The sequence below is a fragment of the Triplophysa dalaica genome, chromosome 22, assembly GCF_015846415.1.
Source record: "Triplophysa dalaica isolate WHDGS20190420 chromosome 22, ASM1584641v1, whole genome shotgun sequence".
Lineage (NCBI taxonomy): Eukaryota > Metazoa > Chordata > Actinopteri > Cypriniformes > Nemacheilidae > Triplophysa > Triplophysa dalaica.
This window is the reverse complement of record NC_079563.1, coordinates 17,567,258-17,587,530: the sequence shown is the minus strand read 5'-3', so window position 1 is coordinate 17,587,530 and position 20,273 is coordinate 17,567,258. Positions and strand designations below refer to the sequence as shown.

The window sequence follows — 20,273 nt, the reverse complement described above, 5'->3', positions numbered from 1 at the left end:
CGCGACGTAATCCGAGTGGCTGCCGGCAGAAAGAGGGTGGAGTCACCGGGTGATTGATGATCAGTATGTCAGTGAAGAGCGGGCCGTGAAATACACTACTCGAGAGAGAGAGAGAGAGAGAGAGAGAGAGAGAAAGAGAGAGAGTGCGCTCGGAGTCTGAGTCCTGACAGCAACATAACCAACACAAAGATGACGGGTGAGACGCACTGTTCCAAAACTCGCCACCGCAATTATTTCCTCATGCACGCTCATGAAACACAGCAGGTTCTTGACATCACTGAAACGCCTTCAGATTCACTTTGTTCTCCCAAGAAGTGTGCACGTACATCAGTTCCTCTGCTTAGACCTGATAAAGAGATTCCTTAAAACTGACTGATTGATGTCAACATTAATCTTTAATTTCCCACGGGAGACCCTTACAATAGAAGCAAGTGAGACTTTGATCATAAAGTGATATTACACCTCACACACGTACAGTATGAGTGAAGCGGCACACGGGTGGTTTGAGCCCTGCAGCCTTATTTCACACATTCTGTCAAATATAACAACCGATGACTCATTAGTCAGCAAACAGCATATTTATCATTAAAGTTTAGAGCCTTTTCAGTGTTTGAAGTCAATATCGATTGGCACGTTATTTTTATGAAGATAGTATAGTTTTGTCGTTATGATAATTGAATTGTTTGGATTATATAAGCATGTTTGCTTGTGATAAATAGGACAGATTTGATGATCTTTTGATCATCATACACTTATAATTTAATATTTTATTGAATAATTTCTTACCTTTTCTTTTACTATAAAGAACCTTTGTATAACAGTTAGATTATGTTCTTTAAGGAACCTTTCAGAAACCTTTCTTGCTTTTCAGATCATCCAGTATCATTAAAAATGACTGTCACGAAAACACAAAGACCCACCCAATTTCCTTTCCTTATTTTTGTTTCTCTGGATGGAAGCACAGAATATTACACATATGTAATGCTGTACAGAAAAAGAAAGAAAAGCTTGTCCTTGATCATTGTATTAGAATTTACGCTGATGTAAAAGTTGAGAGAAGAAATTCGAGTCGTGAAGTTTTCTTTTGTAGATGCTTGTTTTACATCAGCAAGGTCATTCGTACACTCAAATTTGACTTAAAACTGTGAAACGCTGCAGTTTTTCCAAGCTAGTTATTCCTTAGTGTTGGTCTTAATTCGTATCACGTCTCCTAGTGTTCGCTCACTCCAGCAGCATCTCTGTCCGTAAATGTCTTTCTTTTGGGGTCGGCAGCTGTCACGCTCGCTCTGTTCCTACCAGGGCAAAGCTTCACCAAGTGACAGCTGCAATAAAAGTGTTGAGCATCTTCTGTAGCAACACTTTCATCCAACATGAGCTCAGGATCACAGGTGGGCGAGTGAACCGGGCCCGGGGGTCTGTCCTTTATCTCTGACCCCCGCAGATCTGAGATGATCAGAGGAGACAGGGGAAGTCACAGGAACAGGGGTACGGAAAAAATTGACAAGAGGGCAGAAATTAACGTTAACATAACAATAGCAATATTACTGGTGTGGTTCCTGTTTTCAGAGATGTTTAGATGGAGTTTTTAGTTGTGTCTAAACTGTGTGAGATTGCTTGAAGAAAAGGATGGCGGTGTAAAATGAATCAATTGGGTCAATTTGATGAGAAATGTTGAGTTCATCTTGAGATCTTCAACAATGTGGATCAAATCTCTTCTGAAACTCTAATGACGGAGACATATGTGAGATTTCTGACTCTTCTCAGGCGAAATATCTGAGACGTGTTTGCTCTGTACTGAATGTTACAGATGTCTACAAGAAATAATTGCGATCTCATCTGGGATTTTATCGATTGCTCGTGTCTGTATCTGGTAGCGTTGATCTGTATCTTAAAGTCAGGAACAGACAGAAAGGAAAAGAAAGTCTTCCATATGAATGTAAATGTAAAACGTTGTGTATTTATAAAAATCTATTGCTCTATTAAGTAGCCTGAGAAATGACGGCTTGCTTGTAGTTTAACATTTAAACATAAACTGTATCTTGCCAAGCTAAATGCTCCTCATATTATGTGTTATCCTTGTAAAACAAGATCTCAGTATTGAGATTGTTTGTAAGTAGCGTTCAGGGCTGGGAATGTTTGACACCTAGTCAGATTTCATTAATGAAGGAAGCTGGCCGACTGGCAAGCTCATTTAAGACCTTCTGTGATGAGAGGCTAAATCTGATATTTATTGACACGTCTGCACACAAGCAGCTGCACGAAGGGCGCATGATGGAGGGCGAGGATAATGCGAGAGGAGAATATGATGTATATACAGCCATTGAACTCCCGGTGAGGCAGCAGCCCGGCTTAATGGCACTTTCTGGAATCTCTCGCTTATCACTGGTATCTGCTGTGAAGATGGAGTGAGCTATCGGGTTTGAGAGAACACATGGGATGCCTGGCACATTTTGAGGACCATTTTCAGAGTGAGCGCAATCACAACATTGATTCCCATTACTGATGAAAACACGGAGCAGAACCATGTTACGTAACCAGACGTCTATTTTGTAAGAAGCATCCGTAGAGATGGTTAAAGGAGTGTTTGTCTGACATTGTTTTTGGGTGGTAATGAGGACACCTCCTTCATTTTAGGAGCTTCTGCCGGAGCGGCACGTGTTGTTACACGGCTGTTTTGGTGGGGAGTGGGAAAGCAATTAGATTATGAAGCTGGATGTGATTTTTCTCCCTGCGATGCGGCAGCGTCTGGGCGATCCGTTTAATAAATGTCCTTGTGTGGTCCACGGCCTCCCGATCATTTCATTTTCCTTTGCGACTGTTTTAGTTAGAGCAGCAAATTAAAGTCCCTGAACTTTAAGACTAATGGAAAGATCTTGTAAATACATTTTCCATTACGCTGCCTGATTAGAAGAGGGCGTGTTAGGTGTAATTTGTTTTTAGAGTTGTACTTGGAATCCAGCACATTGGAAACATCAAGGTTGGTAATGGGAAAATCGATTTAGCTGATTTTTCTTTAATTCATTCTCATGATTAAGGAATAGTGACCTGATAACATAATCAATATCAAATATAAATTTAGTTTATATTTTTCAGTTTTAAATAGTGTTTGTCAACATATCATCTTGTTTATTTTACAGATATACTTTATATCTCTGATCCTTTTCGGTATGATTATCCAGGGCATGTCGATCAAAATTCTTACTGTATGTTTATATTCCCCCTCAAAGAGTTTATCGTTGTTATGTTTGATCAAAATTTGGTAACCAACTTTGCTTTTTGAACGACGGTGTCACAACCCTTTCCTCCAATCGCATGGCTTCATTCTGTTTTGTAACATCCACTTTTCATGAGTAAGTCACTTGTAAATGAATGGTTAAATTATTACAAATTCTCAATGTATTCTTTGTTTACACCAAAACAAAATATTATGATTCATGTTGACCAAAGTGTGTTATGTCATAGGAGAACCTTTTTATGTTCTACATTTAAAAGAAGTTGCAATGGTTTTTACTTTCTTAGTTTGTCGCATTTCCGAATGAAGTCGTATTTTAAATGAAACAATAGTGGTTGTGGCTTTCGTCTCTCTCTGCAATTTGATTGGATGTTTAAAACATAAAAAGGTCTAACATACGCCATCTAAGATGGATTGTCATTACTGGATGGAAGTGCATTTTGAGATTGAACTAAAGATTATGAGGGCACATGATTTTTTTAAAGAGAATGACCCACATTGACAAACTATTTACAAAATCACTGCAATATTCAATGAAATAGGCATCGTAATTAAAATTTTATTGGGACTTTCTTTTTTCTCTTGAAGGCTCTTGATGTATTTTTTAGCTTTATTTATTATTACCTTTATATTTCAGAATGATGTACCAGATAACATTTTATCTCTGTTGCATAATTTTTTTGGATCACTCATTTTACTTTTCAAACAAATCTCTATCGTAAAGTTTCTCCGTGTCATCCTCCATGTAGTCTTATCTTTTCTAAATTCTGACCCTTCTGTTAGAAAGATGGAAAGTTTAAAACTGCCGTAAAGAGCTTAAACTGGAGTTTTGCCATTCCTCTTTTGTCTTTGAACTTCAGTGATGTTTCGTGTCAGTACGACTCCCTTCTCCTGTCGTTCTTTCATGTAGAAAGAAACGTGCATCCGGCACAGAGGCGCATGTGTGTGGGGCGCGAGAGGGCCGTAATGGGTTTAAAGTAGGCTTGAGGTTAGTATTAAAGTCTTGAACCTGATAATAAGTCAAATCCCTCTTTTGTGGCTCTGGGAGAGAGTGGCTTCAAGTTAACAAGCATGAAATGTTTCTGCTTTCGTCGGCAGCTTTATTTGTCACGCCTGTTCGTGCAATCGCCACTTGAACTTTTCCTGCTATTCTTTCGCTTTTTCTTTTTGTCGGAGAGGTTATTGTGACTTTGTGCAATGAAAAGTCAGAGAGTCTGGTTCAAAACCATCGAGTTGTGTAAAACCAATTCAACTGTTCAGTTTAGAGATGATAAAATATAAAAAATGACTGAATGGCTGTATGTATGTTTTGTAGTTGAATTTGATCTTTAGGTGTTAAAGTTCCTGGTGTTTAGATCATTATATTGGCTTCTGTGTTCTTTAAAACACCAGTATATAGATGATGGTTCTCTAAAGAGCCAGCAAATAAAAAGTTATTTGTTGAACTTTTAGGCATCAGACTTTTAAAGACTTTTCTGGTGCTAATTGGGACCTTTGTTTTTAATAGGGTACATGCGCACCTGAACCCAATAACCCGAGCTACTGTAAATCAATCTGAAGCTTACCCTATACCCACACCTCATCATGTCTTCACTTTTTGTCAAACGACTTTCACACCTCCGACTGCAAACTTACACGTTTTGCATTAAGTGGCATGTGAGTACCAGGTGTGTGACTGAGGGTCTGTAATGAATCCAAATCCACCACGACTTCCTCTCACGGCTGATTGCTCACTTCAGAATAGCTTCATCTGTAAGTCATCCATTCCATTTCCTCCAGCTTCAACTCGGCCTCGGGTACATATGTTCATATTGTACATATCCAACCATTAACATGCACGTGTTGAGGTGTTTTGTAATGGGCACACTAAACCGCACACAAAAACAAAAAAAAATTGTAAAAAATATTTTTTTACAGAAAATACATTTTAGCAGTAGAGACGAAAGAAGGACCGTATAGAAATAATAAGGTGATTTTGAAATGATAAAATACAATTCTGATGCTTTTTTATTGCAAATTTTCTATAAGATTGGCACTACTAGCTGCAAAAATAATTGTCTATAGAACATGTAGCGTTGAGGTCATCTATATATGTTCATTCATTTTAAATGTTTATTTATACTGTTATGGCCAAAAGTGATGTCCAACTTTGGGAAATTTACGTCTTCGTCCTTTATTGAAATATATTATTCACAGATGTATTAACAATTTTATGCATGTTCTGTAGTTGTGCCTTGGCTTTAGCTCAGCGTTAAGAATTTAAAGGAACAGTTCACCCCAAAAAACTCTTCATTACTCATCCTCAAGTTGTTCCAAATCTGTATAAATGTTGCTAATGTACAAATACAAAACACAAATACCAATATTTAGCAGAAAGTTTGTAACCAAATAGTTCTGGTACACTATTTACTATACATTGCTTTCCCACATTCTTCAAAATATTTTCTGTTGTGTTCAACAGAACAAATAAAGATTTGGAACAACTTGAGGGTTTTTCAATGATGAACAACTTGTTAATTATTGGGTGAACAATTGCTTTATGAAATCTTGGCTTAATATTGTTCTCTTCTAGCAAAACGGAGCAGAAATGCTGATGACTTCGTGTTTGCAGGTGTCATGAATTACAAATGTTGCTCCCTTGATGCCCATTAGGAAAAACACGCAGCGAATCACGGTTCATGACTGTGTGACCTAAACTAAAAATATATATCCTTTCCTGAAAGGCCCTGTTTCAATTGGATATATATCAACACGGGAGAAAAAGGTATTCTGTATGTGCTATAATTCGGCTAAGTGCACTTCTATATTTCATCTCAGAAGTTGTCATGTGGCGACTCTAAAAATAATCTGCACATTATCAGCTGCGGTTCGATCTGGAACGTGTTAAGACGCTGAAAATGTGGGATTGTTATTCGGTCTTTTTCTGGTCCCATTAGCCCGCGCTCTTCATAGACCCTTAGAAACAAACACACATTCGCCAGAAAGTTGAAAATGTTATCTCAGCCGACACCAGGGGACCGCACAAAGCCTTTCTCACATCTTCAGAGCGCGTTTGTGGCTCCGCTGTGCTGTGTTGTTATTGATCTCTTTTCAAATGGAATCCGACTGCTCTTAAACAGCCATGTTGATTTAAACAGCATGTTGAAGTGCGTTACATCAATATCCAGCGCCGATGAATTATTAAATGCAGCTTTTGCATGAAGTATTTTTTTGTAGGCAGCGTCCCTTTAGAGATAAAACGCTCTGTGTTAATTAGAATACTTGGTTTTTAATGTAGTCATGGAAATCAAAAATTGAAACAGAACTACATTTTTACAGGATAGTTCGAGTGATGCTCGGCCGTACCAAGCTTATCGTCATGGCGACCAAGTGTCATTGGTGGTTGCCAGGGCATTGGTGTGTGTGCTTGTGAATGCAGTTCTGGGTCGTTGCTAAGGTGTTACTGTTGCTCGCATGTTTTGAATCATTGCCAGGTGACTACTTCCTGGCCTAAGTGGAAAGGACCGCCTCCAAGTTTCAATGTAGAGTCTTTAACACTTTAGTAGCTCTTGTGATTCTTGACTGGAACTAATCAGGTAAAAAAAAATAATAAAGTACTTTGTGTTGAAAATGAACTGTCTACTCTCGTTGTGTCGGAGAGAACAAACATTGCTCATTTACTTCATTTACGGTAGCGAGGTTGTAACAATGCAAAGGTTTAAAATGGGTTAAATTAAAGAACACATTTTAAAGCACTTACATACGATGTGATTTTCACCTTTAAAGCGTGATGTAAACCTCTGCAAGAACGTAATTTTTCTCTCGTTGGTTTCTTGAAAAGATTGGAGGTGCTTTGTTTATAACATCTGTCTCACCGGCCTTAATTTTCTCTAATGGCGTCTCTTTGTTTTAATGTCGGATATTCATTTAGTATCTTAACAACAGCGGCACCCTAGGGACTAAACAGGGGTGATGGGAAAAACCTCAACATTTGTCAGAGGTGCACACGGCGTGTTTGACAATATATGAATTATTGATTAAACTGTTGAATTTTAAAGCAGGCTTGTGGGTTGTTGGGGTCCCGCAACATAAATGTATAATTAACCATATTACATCCAACAGAAAGAACAAGACTAGAAAGAGAAGATGTTCTTTAGGCTGTAGGCCGATTTGGCTTTCTTTGGTGTATATTGAACCATTCGAGCAGGGATTTTTGTTCTCATACAAAACACAAACCAAAGCATCCGCTCACAAGTACAATTAGTCTGACCCGATTGAATGTTGTTTTTATGTGCTGATGGTGCTACACAATAGTGGCCCGTCTCCAGGAGACCGTAGAATATCATACGGTCAGTTTCGATTCAACGCAGTGTTTACAGACCTCATTGGTGTCTGGCTAAACGTTCACTAAACTGCTTGAAAGGCAGAGCTTTGAGCTGATTAAATTATCAGTCTCGCTGTGAGAACCAAAGACCGAAGGTAATTCTGTTTTAAATCTAACTGCCCCCGGGGTCATTCCAGTGGCCTGGGGCAGAGGCGAATCATCTATCTGTAAGGTCAGCATATCTAATATTGGGAGGCAGTTTGATGGGCCCTTTAAGGGAGTGTTTCTCCTCTGGGAATGTTTCCCACCAGTCTATATCTTTGCTCGGTTGACCACACTCTTAAAAAAAAAGCTTCCAATTAGATCCAAACAGGGTTTTAAGTCATGATGTCATAGAGGGAACCGTTTAAAGGAACAGTTCACCCAAAAATGAACATTACACCAACATTACAACGTTGCACCTTTAGAGTTGCGTGTTGGAACTGAGCTGCAACCTTGCAGTCTCTCTATTGTGAAAACGACACGGAAGTGACTTAAACTGCAATTCATTGATTGGCTGCTAGAGAGCAGAGCAAAACATTTTTACAGCCTGTTATGAAAAAATATTTTGGTCTATATAGCTTATTTTGCCCTTCATGACAATTCTGAGATGGGTGAATTTTTTTATAACTTTTCCATTTAAATTATATAAAGCCTTAAAATTCTGCATAATTAAGGGCGTGGCCACTTGAGTGACAAGTGTTTTTACCAATTAGGCACCTCAGCTCCACGTCCCGCCTTCTTGCCCTTTTTTATATTTTCCGGGAGTGACGTGTTGGCATGACGGTGACGACTGACTCCACCCACTTTTGGCTTCAAAATAGCTCTTCACAAACCCACGGGCGACGTCACGTCCATGTTTATACAGTCTATAGTTGGAACCCAGTTTCTTCAGGGATCTGTATCCGGGATCCTTCTGACCTCCCTCTGTCCCTCACGGGTGGCTTACAGCAGAATGTGACCTGGATGACCCACCTCTTCCCTTTGGGAATTTGCCGGTGGATCTCCAGGGGACCCAAGAACTCAATACATCTTCATCAGAGAGCTGGAGTTCAATGGAGAGTCATTAGCGGCCGGAGAGAGAAGGTGGAGCAGCTGTTTGGTCTTAGAAGGCTTGTTGCTTCTTTTGTGTTGGTGTGGAACTGAAGTGTCTGTTTCACGCCCCCCTCCTCCTCCCGGACCATCTGAGTTGAGCTGCTCGCTGAAGATAGAGCCGCTGTAGCCGTGAGATACGCCACACAACATTCATTAGCAGCTCTCATTATAGCCCCCGGGTCTGTCGCGTACACACACACACCAAACACATTTGAATATTCTTGTTTATGAAAATTCCTTTAAACACGTCTGCGTTTCGTTTGGTTGAAAACAGACCTGGAGGGATTCTCTACAAATAACATGATGAGTCTGCCACACTTATTTGTTGATTCATTTTCAGCCGCAAATTCTGCTGCCTGGCATTTTATTATAGACTACATGAGATGAAAATTGGAGTTCTGTGGCGTCTTTTAGCTTTGATGTTTATGTTAATGTACTCTTACAAGTTGACCTTCGTAGGCTAATGTTGCCTTCAAGTCCTGCTGGGAAGTTGCCAGTTGTGAGCTGGAATTCATAATGGGATGAAAAATGGACACGTTGGACAGTTTTTATATTCATGTGTCTCCTGTTGATTCACAAGGACAGATGGCTCTTTTAGCAGAAATGCAACAAAATGAAGAACAGAAAATGTAGTTCTTGGTGTTAAGAGGCCTTTAGTTTTGTTAATAATTGACAAAAAACACAAGTCATAAGGGTCCATTGTTTAGTAAATAAGCTTTTCATTGATGTATGGTTTGTTAGGATAGGATAATATTTGTTTGAGATACAACTATTTGAAAATCTGGAATCGAAGGGTGCAAAAATATTATCCATCAGAGGCGCTGTAGCAGGCCGTTGCTTTAAAGAAACTTAACTGGGTAGTTCCCAAAGGGCAGGCAACACTGAGTGATGTTTGTACGCGTGATACCGGCCAGTTTTGTTCATTCGATATATTCCCGGTTGAAAATTAACAAAATATCTTCATGGAACGTGATCTTTACTTAATATCCTAATGAAAAGAAAAATGTACAGTTTTGACTTATACGATGTAATTTTGTCTATTGCTCCAAATATTCCCGTGCTACTTATGACTGTTGTTGTGGTCCAGGGTCACATTTGATAATCTGGGTCATTTCATTTCATCATTGAGCTTTGGATAATAACTTTTTTACCAAAGCCTTTTTTAGTAACAAAGTAAATGTAGTGTTTGGAAGTTTTATTACTGTTATTTATTTATAGCACACAAAATACATGCAAGACATACAATTAACATTGACAATAAGATTACTATCTTTTGAAGCACTTGTTATGTTTCTTATATGAACACACAATATACCTCTGCTGAATCTCTTTAATACACTTTTCTTTTATCTTGCATTTCATTTCTCAGTATGGTCAGTCCCTTCTTCCAGGTATAATAGAGTTGTGAGGAAACAAAGAGATGCTAGTAAGTCAACAGAAGCTGTAGGAAAAGGACTTTGCTGTGTATAGATCTGATTGAAAAAACAGATTCAACGTGAGTTGAGTTCTTTTCAAAAGTCGGTTTCCTCTGACGCTGTTGGGTTTGTAAGTGCAGGTCAAATCTGATCTCACAATTCCAGCGTTTTCCATGTTTGCATGCTTTAATGAAAATGTTCATGTAGTTCCTGTGGTAGTTTGTATTGTGTAAGCAACGCAACTGTCAAGGGTTCGATTCCTAGGAAACACATGAATGCAATGTGAATCGTTTTGATAATAGCATTTACCAGATTTTAAATCAAAATAAATCGTGGACTCACAAAAACCCACATCCACTCTTGGGTCTGTTTTCAGGACACTTTATCACATGTACATCCTGCATATGTTAAAATAAAACATTTTGACCTTTTTAATCTTTTGGAAGGTTTTTAGTGTGCGCAGTACTCGGTTTTGTTTGCAAAGAACTTTTTGTACTTTGCACTGAGTATTGCATTGCTTTTTGACCAAATTCGTCATTATGAATGAGGTGTAGCTACATTTTCATTTTTTTTTAAGAATTAACAAATATTTTTATCTGTTAGGAATCTTTGGGGTGTTGGTGGTCATTGTCAGGGCGTGATATGTGGTTGCTGAGGTATTCCTCATGATCTTTATTCTGTTACTGTGCTGTTGTTATAATGTTAAATGTGTTTGGGATGGTTAATTGTTAAGGATTTATTATAACATAGTAATGTCTGTCAGGTAAAATGCTATTAGATTGTTAATGATAATCTTAAATCCTTAATTTTTATATTTTATTAAGCCTTGTTGTGCAGGCACTGTTGAGCTTGTGCAGAGGCAGCAGCTTTTGCCAGAGGGGAACTGGAATCCCCTGGTTGGGCCTGAGTTCCCCTGAGGTTTTTTTCTCGATGGGAGTTTTGGGTTCCTCACCACCATTTGCATACTGTTTTGCACTATCTGCCTGGCCAGGGGGGCTGCTTTTGAATTCATACTATTCAATGTGTCTCATGTACAGCTGCTTTGTAACAATGAAAATTGTAAAAAACGCTATATAAATAAAGTTGAGTTGAGTTGAGTTGAGTTGAGTGAAAATTTGGATCGCTTATGAAAGTATTACCAAGATATCATCCATGTTTACAGCAAAGATGGCGCTGGAAGAGTTAACCGCTGAATTTCTATATTGAAGGTTAGATGTCTTATAGTCAAAATGAAGTTTGACTTCACTGTGACCTTAAACGATTTAATGTGCAATCTGGTGTTGTTTAAACTCAGATAATTTTATTTTTCGCCCAAACCAAAATAATGTCATTTCATAATGAGTTTTAAGCAGCTCTTCAATCTGAAAATGACCTAATGTTATTTTGATATCATGACTTTGGACAGGTGCTGTTCAAATGAAATGCGCTTTTAATTAAGTTTTACGGCTAATTCATGAAAGAATAATGCGACCCATAGTTTGTCTTCATTGTTGGTTAACAACGTCCAATCTGTCACCTCAAACCCAAAGAGAAGCGCAGCATCTGTGGTTTTATTTCCAGGTGAAACTAATGGAGGTCGTTTATATCTGTTCACACGTGTAATGTTGTTAAACTGCTGGTGTCTTTGTCACAGTCGTGAGACTCACATCAGGAGCTGCTTCACCCTTTATTTCACGGAGGAAGCTGCTGTAGTGCTTTTAAAGGAACAGTTCGTTCAAAAGTGAACTGTCATGTATTTTTATGCTTAATGTCCTGTTTGGAAGTAGACAGGTGTGAACTGTCAACGGCATTTGACAAAAACAACATGCTCTAATACTGTATACCACCTTATGTGTTTAGTATTTTAGCTTTGAAGCTACGTGGCGAGTAAACAATGACGAATTTCATTTTGGGTGTAAACTGTTTCTTTAAATGCATGTGTTTGTTTGTGTACATGTGCAGTTTCTTAGTTTGCGTGCATGCAAGTGAGGTCAAACCAGAGGCTTTTATTTTACATCATGCCGTTGTTATGAGAGACACGGGTTTCCCTTCTTCTTGTCCGTCAACACCTTGTGGCATGCAAACGTTTTGATATCGAACCTCAAAATATTATTATAAAGGGATGAAGTCAGTTTGCCGAGTAGGGACACCAGGAATCTTCAAAATCTCACTTAAGAGGCCGAAAGCAAGGTAAACAAGCAGAGATAAATCTTTAAAGGCGGCCAGCGATGGGGAAAGCCTGCAAAACAGGTGTCACGTTGCAGTGAGCTATTATCAGCAGTGAGCAGAGAATGCTGTAATTGATTTTGTTGGAATAAACCCACGCTGGACCAGCCTCTCTTCCCCCTTTTTTGGGGATCTCTCTATAAAAGATGACTTAAATGAACCGGAAGCAATCGTAAAGCAACTATTGTACGGTAGATATTTTCCATTTGTGTAGACTGTAATGCCTTCAATCCAGATCCATGGATCACACCAATGCCTTGCTGATGTATACTGGCCCGAACAAACTCTGTGGTGATTTTCATTAATAAGTCATTAACAAACATCATTACATTATGTAATTCTTAACAGATCATTAGCTAGTGTACAGTTAAATGTCATGGAGCTGTAATTTGTGTGTTTGCATAAATAGTCAAATTTGAATGTACATAAAATAATTATCTGATTTGAATTTGTATGTGTTTTACCCACTAATAACTGATAACATGCTACTTTCACTCTTAAATCCGAATAATTATTTTGCACTTTTTCTTACTTTATTTCTGCCTTTCATTTTTCAGTATGCATGAATACCCAGATGACTGGCTGCATTTGTCAAAATGTGCAGTATACACACAGGGCACACTGTATGGAATACAATGCAATATAATTTCATTTTCAGGAGCGGAAAGGAATATCAGTCACGACTTAGAACTGTTTTATATTAAGTTGCAGTCGTATTTTAAGTCTTTTAATAGGAAAAGTATACTGCATATTATTCAGGAAGTAGAAAGTACTCCATTTGGAACAGCCTTTGTGATTTATCAAATGGCATGAATGGACAGTTTGGTGATTTTTGAGTGTGTGAATGTTTGTGGTTCAGTTGTTTTATCATCTCTGTGCAGCAGTTGGCTTTAGAAGCTGTGATGATGTGTGTGGGTTTGTATCCGGCGGCTCTATGACCCAGCAGAGCGCGCGGACTCTCCGGCTCTCCAGCGCAGAGGCGCAGCAGGGAAGGAAGTTATTAGTGTACTGCGCTCCAGTTTTGCGCTGTCGGAGGATTTCCTTCTCCTTCCAACTCTCAAATTCCAAGGATTTTTTGTTTATCTATTCCACTCCTCCTTTTCGTCTTATTTGCGACTGGATTCGACATTCTGTTCCTGAATGTCTTTAAGCTGTTCTGTTGCAGAATTACGCATCATCTCTGGAATCTCGATCCACTGTGATTTTGGGAATATTTTCCTTCAACACTCTTTGTCCGGAACTTTTTAGCTTTTCGATGGGTCTCAATGCGCGCGTTTGGCGGGGTTAAGCGAACTATCCTTGACATGTAACGGCAATCGCACCGTTTAGAAGGAAAACGCGTACTATATTTATACGAACGGAAAGTTTTTTTGCGTCTTTTCTTCAGTCTGATCGCACTGGACATCCAGAGCAAAGCCGCTGTCTCGCCATAGCGAACGATGGGGGGCGAATGCGTGCGCATATAGAGTGCCAAAAACGCGTTTGGAGTTTCCTGTCATCATCGGCATCTATTTAAACAACGATACAACTTACAGCCCATCTTAATAAGAGTAGTAACCACGATATTTCCCGTCAGAAACTGTTGGATTATTTGGAGGACACTGTAGGCTCAAGTGGACTGCGTTTTTACGCACCGATTGCGCGTCATGAATCCGCCGTCCGGAGACGCCGTGACTTTATGTCTTCGCAACTCTCATCCTAAAGCCCACATCTCTGTCATCGTGATGTTTTGATGCTGTTCATTTTTGGTTTACAAATATGATGAAATGGCAGCCCAGGAAAAAGGTAAGACATGCTCTTTTTCAGCAGTGTAGATCCAGGCTGTGCAGTTGAGATTGTATGGAGCATATTCTGAGTTTGTCAGTACATTTGGAGGAGGAGACATTTGGATGTCTGTGATCTTAAGATGTATAAATGTTTCTTTTGTGTTTACAGTGTAAGAGAGCTTGACCCGATTTTGGGTGCATTAGAATTCCTGTATGACGAGAGAGTTGTGTTCAGATAAGGCATTCTGTTCAGATAGCAGTCGTTTTCCGGAGTGCGTTATGGGTTTATGCGCTTGCTGATGAAAGTTTAAGCTGAGCTAGTTTGATAGAGAAGAAAACGAGACCTTCAAGTGGTCAGTTTTTTCTCGTTGTTCATCATTGGAGATCAGACATTAGATCTCTCTGTCATATATTGGTTACGCGTTGAACGCAGTGGTGTGCGTCTCTCTTTTTAATGCGTTCTTTACATGTATTTAAGACGTGTGATGATGATGTTAAAAACAGGGTGGACGAGGAAGCCTTAGATATCAAAGTTACATCAACCTCTACATCCTTCAATAATCTGTAATAGATACCATTCAGATGAATACAGTGCTATTTTGTTTCCACCATGTTTTTCACAATGTATCTTTAGATTTCTGAGGGTTACCTTGGCACCAGGGTGTCTACATTTCATGGCTTTTCTGCAAAATCTCACAAGTGACTAAACTAAAGGCTATAGTGACGAGCTTTGATCGTGTTGATATAGAATGGTCATTCTGGCATATGGCATCACTTGTGCGTAATTGAATGTCTTCGTTCTTTTTCTCTTCCAAAACGCATAGATCATTGCATCACAGATTTTGTGCTGTGTCTTGCGTCCTCTCTGAAATAACTAAATGCTGAGTGTGCCATTGCCCGGGGCCCGTTGAACTGCAGCCAAAGCCTGAAGTTGCGTCTGTGTTCCACTAGGGGGCAAACACCCCCAGATCACAGGAGCTCTTTCCCTGTTCTTAATCTGTGACTGTGACTTTCCTCTGCCTTTGTTTTCAGAAGATTTTTATTAGTGTGCCTTTATTGGCAGCGTGGATTTGTCATACCGTTTCCTTTGGAAGATGAAAGGGATTTCATAACGTTCTCTAGTGAATGAAAGATGATGGTGTTTCATGAGTGACTCATCGATAGAGCTGAAGAACACCTCTAAGAGTTTGTAAATAAGACCTCCGTGGAAGATAAAACCCGATACGCAGCTGGAGACCAGCTTATGATCGGCAAACAAAAACAAACTTCAGATTTGTAGCTGGAGCGTGTGCTGGTGCTGTTGGTATTCAGTGTATAGGTGATTCAAAAGGATGCTGTAAGAAAACAACTTGATTATTTCTTTCTCAACAGAAGACAAACACTATTCAGCGCTGCACTGCGGGAGTCAAATCACATTCTATTCATTAGGGTTCCACTTTTCTCCTCCATCGGGGACATATTGTTTGGGGCTGTAGTTAATCAAAAGCCTCCACGGGTACAAACAACACTTTTCAGAAACAGTCACGGCACACAGTTGAAACGTGGAATTATGTAAATGCACTCAGACACTCATACATGGATACTTTTGGCCCAAAACCTTCAAATGTGAGCTGGAAACTTTGCTTCGGCAAACACCAGCTAACTTTGTTTTGCTTCATTATGGTTTGCCTTTTAAAGTTAAGTGTGTGCTTTTTCATCATTAAAATACTTTCTTATATCTCTTGGTATGTCAGACACAGGGCTCGTGTGTGTTTTGTGGGGTTTTTGGCATGGAGGCGGGTCCTGTGGTGTGAGTGACAGGCAGTCTCAGGTTTTGGCAGCATGGCACTCACAGCTGGCCGGCCGGTCACATTCTTTTCTAAGCTGTTTAGTATTTTTCTCCATTCTATGTTGATGTGTGTTTCCTGGAAACTCATACAGTACTTCCAGATGACGCATGTACAGATCTCATGTTATATTTACTTTAATATGTAGCTTTCCTCCGGGCCATCTCCCTCTCGAACAGTTAACTGCTCCATAAGAGCAATATACCACTACAAATACTCACACTGAGTACAACATAATGCAATATCTTACATGTAAATTAATTCCTATTTATATTCCTATATGAATATTTCATGTACATATCATCACTTCTTTGGCACATAAAATTTCCCTCCAGCACAGGTGTGCGTAACATCTGTAGAAATGTAAATTCAAAGAATATATTATCCCGTGCAATGTCTTTTGTATTTTATTATTCTTTACAATTGTCTTTTATATTTATTTCTACATTCTTTTGCACAATAATTTGTATGATCACTTGCCTTGATATCACCTTGAATGTTTGTTTGTGCTGGAAGCGTCCATGATCGGACATAAAAATTCCATGAAAAAAATCCTTGTGTGTGCGCAAGTACAACAAAGACCTTCTGATTTTGAAATGAAAGGTCATCAAACGTAATGATCATTTTACGAATATATAACATTTTTACTGTTGCTTCTTCTAACATCTGTTTTTTTGTTATATATATTTTTTTGAAGATATTGTGAGGACTGTTGGCGGTTGCTAACGTGTTGCTTTGTAGTTGCTAGGGGGTTTGAATTACTTGCAATCAGATATGAGTTTACACAAATCTTGATTTGTGTCTCGTCTTTAATGTGTATAGACAATAATTTTAATGTTTACTGTACAAAATACTGTATTTGAAAAGTAACCGCACATGTCTCAACAAGATCCGTGCTTTTAGATGTCATTCGTACATGTCGCACAGAAATTAAGATTTTATTTATGAACCACTTTGGATTTGGTGTTAAATCAATTCTTCTGTGGTTTTTAATCTGCAATCGTGAGGACTCGTGTATGTACCATGTGAAAGCACTTACTGTGGATGCACACTCAATAAAACCCACATCTGGCCTTTCATCTTTATCTTCATTATCTGTTATTATCTCCCTTTGCTTTTGTTTTACTAGCATACATCCTAAATGTATTTCTTTACCCTGTTTTAGAATTAAGACTTGAGACTGTATGGCCTGAGGTTACTCGGCATCTTTAGGTCCATCCCTCCATCTCCATATTACAGTTCCTAAAACACACAAAGTAAAAGTGATGATCTTAAAATCTAGGCCTGTTTTTGTCTCCATTAGTCCCAAAAGATGAATCCCACATTCTCCTCGTAGAGATCAATAAAGCGGCAAAGAGCCGGCTCAGAGATTGCCAGGATTGGATTACACTAATATGTTCAAAAGCACTTCATATTTTCCCAGCGCCACTGTCGGTACGTTAAAGCTAGCGCGGGGAAGACTTTGTTTACCGTGGATTACAAGGATTACCGCGTCTCTTTCTCAGTCTCACCTCCTCAGCAGATTAAACAGGCCATCCATTACTCACTCAGAATGACTCGGAGGGGCTCTGACCCGTGGGTACGAAGGGCAGATGTAAAGGGTTGTTATTCAGAGCGTTTGGGCAGCTGATTCAGGTCTACAGAGGCTGGTAGGTCCAGATCTGGCAGCGCTTATTCTCTCGAACGCACACATTTCTTTGATCATTTAAAGATGAAACATTTGGAAATGATGAAAGTCGCTGAAAGCAAGAAACTTGGGTGAAGTTTGCTGCTTTCTGGGGCGCTCACGAGGAACGTCGCTCTTGGAATGCGTTTTATTTTTAGCCTGGATTTGTCCCCGTTTTCTGTCATGCTCTGATACTGTTTGGCTATCGTTTGAAAGAATTAGTATTGGGTTTAGCACATAATTACAAAACAAATGTATAGTATAATGAGTAGTATATAGTATAATAACTAACACAATAAAACATGATAACATAAATGAAAACATGATTTATTAATTAAAAAAAACTGAGTTTGGACACAGTCATTTTGGACCAACTCTTCATTTGAAGATAGCTTTGAAGTGCTCGTCAAATAGACATTCAGAGAAATTCTAGAGATGATTTTCATGTGTTCATATCCTCATACTGTGCAGCCGCAGACAAATCCACGAGTGTCACGTGTGCGGCATGTTAAACTATGTAGTTCATTCACTCGAACAGCTAGAACAGCGAGTCCGCATCTAGTAATATCGACTCAATGCACCTGGAAAACTTGCAAAATAGATTTAAACTAAGTAAAATTAATTAATGTTACACACAAACAAGCACAATGAAAAACGCACTTCACACAAGCATGCACCAATTTGACCGCTCAAGACACGTTGAAGCTTCTGCCATCTTAGATCGGTCAACATTTCTATTGTCATAGTTTTGCAAGATGCCACAACATTGCATATCCTCTGGTTGTATAAAACCTTTGGCAGGTGAGAAAGTGCTGATTTGTGTTTTAATATGTATTAATTCAATATTATGTCTTCATTTTGTGTTAGATAACTCCTTTATTTTAACATGACCGCACATACCATTTGATATTTATACATGTGTATATGGTTGCAGACTGCTTTGACTGTTCCAATATGGCGGACAACATGCAGATAGTGATTTATACAACCAGCTGCTAATGAGGCAGACAATCATTTTTAGAGTTTGATATAGTCGAGTTGTAATTCACACGCATGCTTCTTCTCCAAACCGCTCCGTTGATATGGTTAAAGGTGCACAATTCAGTAAAGATTAATATCCTCTCATAGAGATTGAAGGTTTTTTTAACCCCTCATGGATTTATAAGCGATACTTCAGCTCAGTGTGATTTAGCGTGAGATTCACTGGAGTGAGCTTAACCCTTATCGGAGGCGATACTCCTGCGGTAACCTCATTTAGCTGCTCTTAACCTCTGGGGAGCCGCAGAACCTTATCTCCATTTGATTCCTGTGTTATTTATTAGATCTCTGCGGGGAGGCTATCATTCTCAAGACATTATATTCATCACCAGCGCCATTCGTGTCCTGCGGCGTCCAAACAGCGTGTTTTTCTTTGGCAGGCTTGGCAAATTCTCGATGAAGAACGCGCTATCGTCTCCCACACCTGTTTGGCGGGTATGTGGCCACATCCGCTAACCTTTCTGATATCGACCCAGCGCTTCACGTCTCGGTAGGGTGTACGGAAGGAACCCGAGGTCGCCATCGGATGTTCCACGGGGTGATGAGGAAGGTGTTTTGATGAAAGAGCGCAGGTGGATGATTAACCGTTAGCAGTGAACGCACCTGCTGGGTTTATGATATGCCCGCATATTTACAGCCTTCCACAGAACGACTCACAATCAGCATCGCAGGCAGACGGCCAGAGTGGCAGCGGGTCTCGTCGTTCACCTGGATGAGAATGCTTAGCGCCGTTTTGAAGAGCTGAGGGTGGGGGTTATTTTGGCAGTCTTCAGTAGATTCCCTCTGGTTCTCATCTTTCAGTCGCCGACACTAAGATGAACTTCCTGTTCTGGATGTTCTTGTTGGTTTTTACCTCCCAGATTGGTTTCTTTCAGGAAAACTCGAGATGTGTAGTGTGCATAAGGTATAGGTACATGTAATGTATGAAATGTATTTAGTTATATTTTTAACTTTTTGAATGTATAACAACATATGAACTGAAGAGTTTGGTTCCAAAATAAGATAAAGTTTTAAAAAAATTCAAAAATCGTGTTTTTATTGTGTTAGTTAGCTGTGTTATTTGAGTTATTATGGCTTAAGTTAAAACAAACCATCCGCAGTTTGATTCATATTAACTGGAATGCGCAATAAAAAATATTAATTTAGCATTTTTTTAATGCCGAGTTATCTCTTTCTGGAATCAAACTCCTTATTTTTATATTATATTAATATATATTTATTGTATTTTTAGCCTATTTTTTAAATATTTATACTGTATATTGTGCATTTCATTTTTGTGTATTTTATTTGGTAACATACAAAAAGGTTGTATTGGTTAACACTAATAAATGCATTAGCTAATGTGAACTGATGATAAGAAATATAATATGGTTGTCCAGTTAATTCATCGTGCATTAACCATTATAAATTATATACCACTTTTGATAAAAAAGATTATTAGTAAATGTTAAAATGAGCCAAGATAAATGATGTTGAATAATTGCAAACTTTTGACTTTCTATTCAATATTTTACTGGTATATCCTTTTTCAAATATTCATTTTATTTGTAAATATTTTCTTTTTCTTTTTTTTCTTAAGAAAGGAATGGACAATATAATGGATGTCAATAACATAATCTTGAATCATTTAATGCGCCTAGAACATTCTGTATCTTTCCTTTATCATCACAGCACAGCCTGTTTTCTAG

General features: G+C 38.8%; 1 protein-coding gene across 3 annotated transcripts in view; it reads left to right on the top strand.

Moving 5' to 3' along the window:
• Positions 1 to 20,273, top strand: part of ttc28 (tetratricopeptide repeat domain 28) — a 179,555-nt gene that overhangs the window by 50,231 nt on the left and 109,051 nt on the right. Inside the window, exon 1 of one of the 3 annotated variants that reach the window (XM_056736458.1) lies at positions 13,330 to 14,074. The exons of the other annotated variants lie outside the window; for them this stretch is intronic. Coding sequence (XP_056592436.1) covers positions 14,048 to 14,074 — 27 coding nt within the window. The 5' untranslated portion in view covers positions 13,330 to 14,047. Of the gene's footprint in view, positions 1 to 13,329; positions 14,075 to 20,273 lie in introns of those variants that run through there. 3 annotated transcript variants of the gene reach the window in all.